General features: G+C 38.0%; 1 protein-coding gene across 2 annotated transcripts; it reads right to left on the bottom strand.

The window, feature by feature from the left end:
* Positions 1 to 753: 753 nt before the first annotated feature.
* LOC136222137 (uncharacterized) lies at positions 754 to 6,639 on the bottom strand. 2 transcript variants are annotated; one of them, XM_066009629.1, is made up of 5 exons: positions 6,425 to 6,639; positions 2,077 to 2,312; positions 1,943 to 1,974; positions 1,429 to 1,608; positions 754 to 1,341 (listed from the first exon to the last, which is right to left on the bottom strand). In XM_066009629.1, exons 2-5 carry the CDS (start codon positions 2,303 to 2,305, stop codon positions 1,069 to 1,071), a joined length of 714 nt encoding a protein of 237 aa, XP_065865701.1. In that variant the 5' UTR covers positions 2,306 to 2,312; positions 6,425 to 6,639; the 3' UTR covers positions 754 to 1,068. The 2 variants fall into 2 exon arrangements, with proteins under 2 accessions (XP_065865701.1, XP_065865702.1); XM_066009630.1 differs by having other exon boundaries at positions 1,202 to 1,341; positions 1,434 to 1,608.
* Positions 6,640 to 12,057: the final 5,418 nt, after the last annotated feature.

Genomic DNA, 12,057 nt, shown 5'->3' on the forward strand with positions numbered 1-12,057 from the left:
GGGTTGGATTTTAACAACACTCGACAATCCTGTATAATCATTCCGAACTTAGAGATATCCTGTTTTCCCAGATTGAATAGCATCGACCACAAGTTTAGCATCAGATTCGAACTCAACAGATATATATCCCATATTAGCAAGCCATATCAAACTCGTGCGAATAGTAAGAGCTTCAATAATGCTAGGTTCTTTGATACCTGGAATAAAACTGCTGCTACATAGTAGGAAGGCTCTCATTTCGTCTCTGATTACCGCCGCATGCCGCTGCTCCTTAATTCTTTGAAAATTGCCTCACAAAAAAAATGACACTAACATCATTTCGTCTCTGATGTTAGTGTCATTTTTTTTTCTTTTTTGAAATAAAACACTTCTTAATTATTAGAATGGGAAGAAATAACAACATTGAGATTGGGTGGTGGACATACACACACCACGAACAGACTGGAAATTAACCGTCTTAGCTAAGAGATGAACAACTATATAGCAAGTTAACACGTTACCTTTTGAGGAAAAAAAAAACATTCCAGTAATCCTTCCTATGATTTTTGGCTCAATTTTTCTCTGTGCTAAATTTTGTTCAGCGCTCTGTTTCGATTTGTTCGTCCTATTTCTTGATTTTATGGTGATAATTTGGGACACGGTTAGATTTTGACTCACACTTCTATCGTATCTAGTGAAAATGCAGATTCAAATTTCTCTGATATATTATTTTTCCTCATTTAAAAAAAAACAGAATAAATATAATAAAACACATTAAAGAAAATAAAAAGTGTGAATAACAATAAAAAATGTACATGTCAAGTAAGAAAGAATGTGTCTCCCAAATTATCAAATGTAATAAAAGCTTCCAAACTATTCATGTGAAAGAAACAAAATTATACTAAGTTGAGCTCACTTAAGTGGTTGAACTAGCCCTGGGTTGGGTTTGGGATACCATTGACATTATGTTTAGGAAAGGAGCCACTTGAGTTGGTTTGGTTGTGTGCTTGGCTATGTTTGCTGCTCTTGCCTTTGTTAAGCCTTCTTGAAATTGCCATGGAAAACAACCATAGCCAAACTTCAGTGTTGCTATTCAACAGAGCAAAGCTTTCTAAGGGTTATTGATAATCTTGTCATCTGATTTAACTCCTGGCCTTCCCATATTTGAAACCCTGGTTTCCTATTGATTTCATGCTTCCACAAGTACCTAGACTCCCCCCACATTATCATAAGCGACCCAGGAGTTAAGTAAACAGGAATTGCCCTTGAAATTTCTGAGAAATGCATCACACATGACGATTCCAGTGACACAATCGCAATCCCATCTTCGAACCTCAATAGATCAACATGTGCACATATCCCCTACATTTGTAACCATTCAACACCCATTGCTATAATAAAATATAATGTCAAAAAATGTTAACATCAAGTCGGAGTTCTGTATCGCACCTCACCTGGTCCGTATGAGTTCACAATCAGTTGATCAAATAATGGTTCTCTCCACACCAAATCTGATGGAAGCACACACTGATCACTAGATTCATCACTCTGATGACTGAAGAGGACTGCTTCACGTATGGAATTAGAGAGTTCAGTAGCCCAAGATGGAAGATCTCCGAATCTCATAGCCTAGAGGGAACATTAAGATCAAATAAATCAATTTCTCAAAAAGATATGATTATATCTCTTTCTTCAATTCAACATTTTGAAAAATCAGGTATAAAGCAATAAATAACATGTCCTAATTGTCTACTAGAAACTGATTGACACAGTATGATAATTAATCACTTTGTTCCATCAATTAGCACAACAATCCCAAAACCCATACTTCATTCAGTGTTTTCTTCTACCATGTAAATTGTTGAGTTCAACGTAAATCGCTTATACAAGATAAGATTTGATCACAAATTTGAAATTGTCAAACTTAAGCTCAACCATAAAAGATAATCCAAAGCAGATGTACCTGATTAATCGACTTCTCTGTGAACCATCCCTCTGCATCCACAGAATAGAGAAACACAAAGTTTCAAAGATTAAATCCATATTGCTTTACCAAATTTACGATCATAAAGAAAGTAAAAAAAGAAATAATCGCACCATTTTGAATGGCAGAGAGCAGGATAGATTGTTGCGGCGGAGACAAGAACTCCCGGCATAGCCACAATCCATTGATTTCCTTAATTGGTTCCCAAATAGGATTGTGATCGATAGTCAAGAAAGATTTGTTGCGGCAAATTTGATCATTGTTTGTTAGTTGCTGTTTATCGTCTTCACTGTCTGATGATTCGCCAAAGACTTGTTTTAGACGCGCCTTTAAATCATCCATTTTTACTCTAGAGATTGGAGGATCGGCGAAAACATTCAATTACAAGTATAAATCAACAAGTTTTATAGTCCCAATCAATGAAAATGAAAAGGCAGATATATATTATTTTATTGCAGTGTAAAGGAAAAAACCTCAATTTGTTCTTTTTCTTATTACCTAAATAACTCCAAATAATATTACATCTGCAGGAAAGGGAAAACGACCTAAAGAATATATACAATTGGCCTATGCATATGACCGCAAAATAACAAAATTGCTCGATGATACGAAAAGGAAATACTAGCTGCTATTTGACAAGCACATTGATAGCCGGAAATCCCTAGCTCCAAATTAGTTTATAACAACAAAATTAAGAAAAAAAGAGAGCAAAACAGAAGAAAATTCCAAAATAATCGAACACATGCGCAGGTGAAAGAAACAGAAAATCCCAATTTGGGAAAGATCAGTACAAATCAAATAATAGACAAGGAACTCCGGTACAAGAATTTCAAACAACAGTAAAATATAAGAACAACATGTTTCTGCACTTCAGCTAGGTGTTCTCGGACTTCAGAAGCATAATGGGCATAGCTGGATTTACAATCAAACAAAACAACAAACTGTATACATAATAAAGATTTAAGTTGTCGCATCCAAATGTTAACAGTTAATAGCGGTCAATTTGCAAACAAAAAGGTCCACGAGATTCTATCAAACATAATTACCTCAAAACTAGCAAAGTTTAGGGTTGCAAGAGACTCCTTGGTGTAAAGAAGAGGAAACATAGTTTCTATTAAGACAAACAAATAACATTGAGATAATAGAAAAGCAAATGATTTCAATTTAAACCCTTAGCAAATACATAAAATTTGGGCGTTCCTTTTTGTTTAACCATGGACTTACTACATTAGCTATGATAAATCAGCCATCGAAAGAGCAAAAGTATGATGGTCTTTGCTCATCTTAAGGTTCATGATTTATTATATTGAATCGCCACAACAAGATGTCTGTTCGAGAAAACAGAGCAAAAATATTACAGCTAAATGCACCTAAAAGAGATAATAAAACACCATCACTCTTAACAGTATCATATGTAAAAAAGCAGTACCATGAAATCCTAATGAACCAACACAAACTCAGTCAAAACAGTCAAAACTCAAGACAACAAAGAAGCCAATAAAATTGAAAATTTAGGTGTGATTATAAATTTAGGATACCAAATGATGAAGTGACAAATTTAAATGTTTAATTATACGTTAAATAATTTTGAATTCGTTTTGTTTCCTTTGATTTGACATTACTCAATTTTTCAAATTGTACAATACGTTTATGAATTATGAGCAAGCAAATGATGTAATGCACATTAATATTTACAACTCTTCAACCTGCCAAGGGTATAAAATGCTCTTAATTACTAGTTGAAACGATTTTCCCTTATAAAAAGGGTTTTTTATAAAACTAAAACAACAGGGAAGGTCCATTTACATTTCTAGACTCATTTCAACACATGCTATCAAACTAGACATTTACAATACTCGTTTAGCTCAAAACGCCTTATTCTCACAACCCCTCGCATTCTCTTTGTTGTTTGTGATAAAACAAGCGATTCATGAAACAAAACTAAGGGCGAATCATGGCGAAATTCGAAAAAAAAAATATACAAAAGGTTGATAACACCAAATCAAAAGTTAAATTTCCTTCATCTCTTTGGGTTTTTTGCATTATGTATTTCGGCTACACTATCATCCTGATCAAACTTATTTGTTAGTAGTGTGTCTGCAACGCGTTTCCCTGCTTGCCTGTAAAGTGGTAATAATTGATCTCTGGGACAAGTGTGTTGGTCCATCTTATCCATTCTTCGAAGCTCGAACATCTTAGAATCTTGTATGACAATAGCTCTAGCCCGCCACTTACATATATCATGTGTACATTTAACTTCAAACAAAGACTTATTGGATTTGTAGACCTTCCATCCATATTTCTCTTGAATTGCATGTCTTCTAAGTGCATCTTGCAATTCTCGTTTGTTTAAGAATATATCATGCATCTTTAAACCAATCACCCCTATTGATGCTTTGGATACAATAGGAATTACGGGTGCATCATGGACCTCTGGAAGCCACCGAAATGGATCAATCCTCCTCCTTTTTATGTCTTCATCATTTGTCACACCGATACTTGATGTCACATGGTTTGGACATGTATCTTCTTGCGGGGGATTACTTGTCTCAACATTCCCTTCCTTACGACCTCGCGATATTTGTGGATCTATTGTTTGCGGTATCAATTCAACATATAGTGGGATCACATACGTCGGATTCTTCCAACAATACTCTAGAAAGCATCTTACATCATTGCGATCAACAATAGATACTACTTTGCCAAGATCTTTGTTTGGACCATCTTTTGCTTGCATGGACATATGTAGGTCAAATGAGGTTGAATCGACACCTACAAAAGTGTAAATTCTCTCTTTTAACCTCTCCAACTTGATTTTTGTTGAAACCCGAAGCAACTTTGATTCACCACCTACATATGCCATGCTATTTGCAACTTTTTTCCATTGGCCATTCCACGTGATCAAACAAATAACAAACTCTGTGGACATACTTCTACTGAAATGAGCAAAATTCATTGTCAAATTCCTATAAGAATCCTATCATATTAAACAAAGACATGGAATATATAGTTCGCAATTGTGAAATTGAGTGCCTTATGTTATGAAATTGAGTGCATTTTGATTGAAAATCCACAGAATCTTCACATTATGGCAGAGCCATTTCGCATTTGAGGTATTGCCAATCGCAATTTTATATATTGTGTCGCAATTTATGCAATTTGTATAAATTGCGAAATAAGTTTCCTTTTTGGCAAAGTGAGTTCGCATTTTGCCAATCGTGAAGTACTAAATGCTAGAGTTACTTCGCATTTGGATCGCAAATAATATAAAATGCGAATGATAAAAGTTAGTTCGCAATTGGACAAGAAGTTCACAATTGGCAATATGCGAAGTAAAAAAAACTAGGTTAAATTACTTCGCAATTCGTGAATTGCGTAGTAAAATCATAAATTGCGAACCTCATGCGTAGTAAAATCATAAATTTCGACCAACTCAGAATTAACTTCAAACTATTGCAACTAACTTAGAATTGCATTTGATTATTATGTAATTAAAAATAACAAAAATTTGCATGATGTTGGAAATCAATAAGAAGTTGGATTGATTCTTGAAAGTGATGTCGGAGATGAAGCTTGAATGAAAGGAGATGAGAAAAAAAAAAAAAAAAAAGAGATGAAGCTTGAATTGTGATTTTGTGTTGTTAGTCATATATATACTAAAGGTATTTTTTAAAAACATGTACAGTAAATATCTAGTTTGGTAGCATGTGTTGAAATAGGTCTAAAATGTAAATGGGTCTCCCATTAGGTTAGTTTTGTAAATTTCCCTTATAACAATGGAATTAAAACTAAAAGTTGAGACTTTACATCTTGATTGAGTCAATAAGAAAGAAAGAAAAGAAGAAGAAAAACAAATGTTATTGAATTTGTTGGTACTTGAAGGAGGAAGTATGAGCTTGATGTTATGGGTAAAAATTGGCTCTAATGTTACAAAGTGTGAGTTGTTGTCCACTGGATTAGAGAAAAAGACTCTTCGGCAGATACAAAACTACAGATTTATATGATTTCTAATTCATATTTAATTATTTGGTTTCCAGGTTTTCATCCATGCCAAAATGTAAAACATATATCATTCCTCATAACTTCAAATTTGGTCTCTACCATTATAAAACTACAGATTTAAAGATTCCATAGAACTCAAGTCCATATCCAATGGAACTCGGCAGACATAAAAAGATGCACAGAATTTATCAGCTACTTTTACTTTTATCTAATGAAGACACAGAAACGAAACTCTCGTAAATAAATTATTGCAACTAGAACTAGAACCTAACTAACATCTGAAGCATCTAATTCGAAATAAAGTATGCCTTAAATAATAAACTATAAACCCATTCAAAAATCCTAGATTAAGGGGGAAACCCCTAAATTATACTCTGAATGTGTACCCATCTCTAAACCCTAAATTCCAGATTAAGCGGAAAATCCTCAAGCCCATTCAAAATTAAGAAATTAACTTACCTAAACTGAAGCAAAATCTGGCGTTTGATGGCGGAGAGAGGTCTGAGCGCAGGTGTTACCGTCTAAAGAAAGGAGCTGGTGACACAGATTGAGGGAGAAAGATAGAGAGGGGTGAGGGGCTGCTGACACAGAACGAGAGAGCAATATGAGAGGGGTGAGGCGATATGCAGATCGAGAGAGATGGGTTTAGTTGAGCCAAAAATGAGGAAGGATAAACGATCGATTGTAACATGTTAGAAATAAAATATTAAAGGCTTTAATGAGTAAAAAAAATGAAACTGGTGGTATCTTTTACTCCGTCCCATTATATAAGTCGTTTCAAAAAGTGATTTTTTTTTCAAAATATAAGTCGTTTTGATTTTCTAAAAAATTTTAGACCAAGCGTTAAATTTTTTTGTCTTAATCTATGTATTTTTTAACATTCCAATACTTATTACCCAACCATTACATGAGAGATAATTTTTTTAAGTTAACCAATGTAAAATTTATTAATTAGGCTCTATATTAATTGTATTTCTTAATTTATCTAAAAATCTCTAAAATGACTTATATTATGGAACGGAAATAGTACCTTTTTAATGTTTAAAGCTCTATGTTAATATATGACCTTGTTAAAAAATGTTTATTAGATAAGTTTCACCCAAATTAAAAAATACAATTAATATAAAATTAAATTAATAAATTTATATTGGTTGATTTAAAAAAAATCTCTCATTATAATGGATGGAAAATAAACCTTAAAATGTTCAGAAATATATATACATTGAAAAACAATACAAAAATTTAATATTGGATCAAAAAAATTAAACTAAAATTTTTTGAAAAATTAGAGCGACTTATATTTTGAAAAAAAAATTCACTTTATAAAATGACTTATATAATGGAACGAACGGAGTAATAGATAACCTAAACAAGACCCACTATAAAACAAACAATCTCAAATCAATAGCCTCATACAATATCTGCAATGATTCGGTCTGTGGTGGATGGCTTTGGAATAAAAAAGTATGTGTAAGGAGCGGCTCCAAGGCAATGTTAGCAGTAATGGACTAAATCTCATATTGAAAATGAAAAGAAAGTGATTAGATTTACTAGTAAGATGAATTTCTAAAACATGTATGTGCATTTTAAAGTTGTAAGGCTCAATGTATTAAATTTGGGCCAAAACGGATAATGTCTACGTGATATTGGGTCAGATTGTTACAATTTAATTCAATGTAACAATAAAATGACAAATCTATATTTGTAATAGAGATGTTATATATCCCTAATAAAGATATAGTATACGAGTTGTAACCGTACATTGATCGCACAAACTATTTGTAAATATGAATATAAGAAATGTGTTGCGTTATATGTGACTGGAATTTATGTACATCTATAATTAGTTGAGGATCCAGGTGGATGAGGATAAGATTTTATCAATAATAAAGCAAAAGTTCTATCATAATAAAAATAGAATTAAGCATCATAAATATATTAAAGTGATTGTGATATGATCAAAAGTATGGATGTATCATAAATATATTAAAGTGATTCTGACCCCAGTCTAGAGGTTATTGTCAAACATATTACAACACGAATTGTTGAGGATCTGCAGCCTAAAGGGCAGCTCCTACTTGAGAATGAAGTTGAGCAGACGGGGCAGCAGCTCAATGAGCCTATTTTACAGGGGAGCCCGCAGATTCGACAGCCAACTGATGAACCTGCATCCTCTGAGCCGATATCGCCTGGAAACGGGAATCTGGAGGATCTAAAACAACCTGAGGCATCACCAGGCACTAAATCTTGGGCTGATATGGTAGATGATGACTCTGAGAACACATGGGAATCAGTCCCGCAGCCTAAAAGCAGACAAAGAAAATCGGAGGGGACAGGGCAAACTCGGGCTAAGCGGGTAAGCAAACCTCCAGCAAGATTTAAATGAATGTTATTTATTGGAATTGTAGGGGTATCCACAATTTGGATACGCAGCGATACCTTTTGCAATTATGTCAGTTACATAAACCAGATATCCTTTGCCTTTCTGAGCCAATGGTTGATTTTAATACTCTGCAGCCTTCTCTATGGGTGCGATTGGGTCTACAACTAGTGGCTACGAATAACAGGGATCGACCCTCATTATGGGTCTTTGCTAAGGCTAATTTTGTTAGTTTTATTTCTATATGCTCTTCCCATGAGCAATGTGTTCTTCTACAGGTTCAGCTGCTTGGTTCCTTGCATTATTATTACTTTATCTATGGTAGCGTCTGGGCAAACAGCAGATTGAATCTATTTCAGCATATCTTGTCTCTCCGGTTGAGTTTCAGTGGTAATTGGGCTGTGCTGGGGGATTTTAACGCAGTGCTTGGCTCTCATGAGAAGTCTGGTCGCGCACCGGCTGCTAGGTCCTGTCAAGACTTCCGTTGGTTTATTGAGGAGGGGTCTTTTATTGACGAGCCCCCAGAGGGGCCACTTTTTACTTGGTGCAACGGTAGAGCCGGCTCAGCTAGAGTGGAATGCCGTTTAGACCGGGTTCTGGTGTCATCTGGTTTTTCTGACTACTGGAGGCAAATCAGTAGCGCTGTCTTAGCGCGGCACCACTCGGACCACTGTCCGATCTTCTTCTCCTGCGGAAATGGCTTACTGGCAGTTAGGCGGTTCCGATTCCAGAATATGTGGCTGTCACACCCTAATCTTCGGTCTGTCATTGAGGGTTTCTGGTATGGTTTACATCCTAATCTTCCTCCGATGCAATACCTTTATGCTAAATTGAAGGCTCTCAGGCCTATTCTGAAGACTTGGAATCGGGATATTTTCGGGGACCTTAACATGAATATACAATCAGCGGAAGCGAATTTGGGTCGGATTCAAGCTGAGTTGACAGAGTAGGGTTTCTCGGAGACTCTTCATCAGCAGGAGCTTCAGGTGCACTCTGCGCTTGATCTCGCGCTTAGTAGGAAGGAAGTCTATCTTAGAGATAAGAGTAGAATACGTTGGTTGAAGGAAGGTGACCGTAATTCTTCTTTCTTCCATCGAGTTGCTTCCATTCGGTCGGCCTCTAAGGGTATCAGCGCGCTTCAGGTTGAAGGCCAAATAGTAACCGACCCTAATTTGATTTCTGAGCATATTAATGACTTCTACACTAGCTTATTCCGGAGCCCTGAGAACTCGACCAAGGACTTCTCTCCTGTTTTTGAGGTGGTTCCGCGGCTGGTCATGGGTGAAGATAATTGCGCCTTAACCTCTTGCCCGAATAATGAAGAGGTAAAAAGGGCGGTTTTTGCTATGGATAAGGGAAGCTCGCTAGGGCCTGATGGCTTCGGGGGGGCATTCTTCCAAGCATACTGGGATATTATCGGTCCGGATGTGTGCTCTATGGTCACTAGCTTTTTCACTACAGGCTTTATCCTCCCCGGTATGAATTCTAGCTTGATGGTTCTCATTCCAAAGACTAGTAATGCACTTACTATTGACCAGTATAGGCCAATTGCTATGAGTAACTTCTGTTATAAGATCATCTCTAAAATTCTGGCGGACAGGTTAGCTTTGGTTGCTCCAAAGATTATCACTGACAAACAATTCAGTTTTATTCCCGGGAGGAGCATTCATCAATGTATTGCTCTTGCCTCTGAGGGTGTAAACATGCTCAATAAAAAGTGTTTCGGAAGAAACTTAGCAATGAAAATTGATATCAAGAAAGCATTTGATACCCTAGATTGGGACTTTCTGCTTGTTGTTCTGGAAGCCTTTGGCTTCTGCTCGCAGTTTCGGGATTGGATATACAACATTCTAAATTCTGCCAGAATCTCGTTAATGACTAGTCTGGGGGTCAGCGGTTTAATCCGGTGTACTAGAGGTGTTCGCCAAGGGGACCCTCTGTCTCCTTTACTCTTTGGTATCGCTGATGACTTTCTGAGTCGATGGCTGCTTCATGTTGGGGACTCGGGCGGGATTGAGGCTATGGGCTATGCTAGGACCTCTAGCTTCCCTAGCCACCTGCTATACGCAGACGATGTGCTGTTGTTCTGCAAAGCAACCATACGGAATGTAAAGGCTATTCGAGAGGTATTCGATCTGTATAGTTCTCTCTCTGGGCAACATGTAAATTGGCAAAAGTCGGAAGTCTACTTCGGCACCTGTATCGCTGCCCGTCGCAGATCCGCTTTAGCAGACATTATTAATATCAGAATGGGGACGCTTCATTTCTGGTATTTGGGGGTGCCTCTTTTTGTTGGAATTCCCCGAAGTAGAGTTCTGCGTGGTCTGATGGACAAAATTCTTGCGCAGTTCGTCCACTGGAAGGGTAATTCTCTTTCTCTTGCAGGCCGAGTGGCGTTGGTTAATTCGGTTATCACAGGTAGCTTCATTCACTCGTTCATTATTTACAAATGGCCGATTGCATTGATCAATCGCTTGACGCGCTGTATTCGGAACTTTGTCTGGACCGATTCAATTGACACTAAGAAGTTGATCACAGTGTCTTGGGAAGTCTGTTGTCGCTCTATCAAGGAGGGCGGCCTTGGTATCAAGGACCTCCGTACTCTCAATAAGGCAATGCTTGGGAAGGCTGCATGGGGTCTTTTACAGGAGGACTCTATGTGCTTTTCGCTGCTGCGTAGGCGTTTTTTCACTGCTGCTGGTCTTCCGAGAAGAGTGGTGGTAAACTCCACAATTTGGGGTTCGGTTAAGCATGTTTATGAGCTGCTGCGGGACAACTGCTTTTGGTGGATTGGGGAGAGATCCCAACTGAACTTCTGGAATGGGAACTGGCTTAGGCCTACGGTGGCGGATCGAATTGATTTGGATATTCGGCTTAGGCGGAAGTGTCTTGCGCAAGTGGACGATTACCTTACAGATGAAGGTTGGGCTGATTTACCAAGCCTGCCGTAGGAGGTTCGAACGAGCATATTGACAATTACTCGAGGGCAGGATCCATCTGACACATGCATTTGGGAGGTTTCTTCGAGTGGCTGCTTTAAGGTTAAAGATTTCTATGCCTCTTTGCGCTCGGCTTCGGAGGAGTAGCGTTGGTGTCGTTTTATTTGGAATCTTTGTATTCCTCCCTCGTACTCTATTACCTGCTGGAAGGAGCTACATGGTACCCTCCCAACTCATGATAGGCTCGAACATCGCGGGATTTGCATTGTCTCTCGCTGCCCCCTATGTGAAGCGCACACTGAAACTGCAAATCACTTGCTCGTCTCCTGCGAATTTGCTATGGAAGTCTGGAAAGGCGTTAGCTCCCTTTTTGGTTGACAGGTCTGCACCGTCTCTTCTGTCGCGGTTCTGGTTCAGGAGGCTGCTAAGCAGCGTTTTAGTCCGCAAGTCCAGGACCTATGGGCGTCGGCTATTGTAAACGGAGTTTGGATGTTATGGTACGCTCGGAACAGGGCGATTTTTGACAATGAAAAGCCGGTTATAACCACGGTTCTTCGTCGCCTCTGGCACCTTATTCGGGAGACGGGCGGACTAGGAACTGGCGGAATGTGGAACTCATCCTCTGAGGGAAATGTTCTGCGGGAACTTGGGCTTGACAAGCGGATGACCCGCGCTCCTCGCATTATTCCGGTAGTTTGGCAACGCCCGCCGACGGGTTGGCTGAAGCTAAATTCTGACGCTTCTGCTGGCAACCAAGGGGACGGGGGTTGTGG

Source organism: Euphorbia lathyris, chromosome 3 (genome assembly GCF_963576675.1).
Source record: "Euphorbia lathyris chromosome 3, ddEupLath1.1, whole genome shotgun sequence".
Taxonomy (NCBI): domain Eukaryota; kingdom Viridiplantae; phylum Streptophyta; class Magnoliopsida; order Malpighiales; family Euphorbiaceae; genus Euphorbia; species Euphorbia lathyris.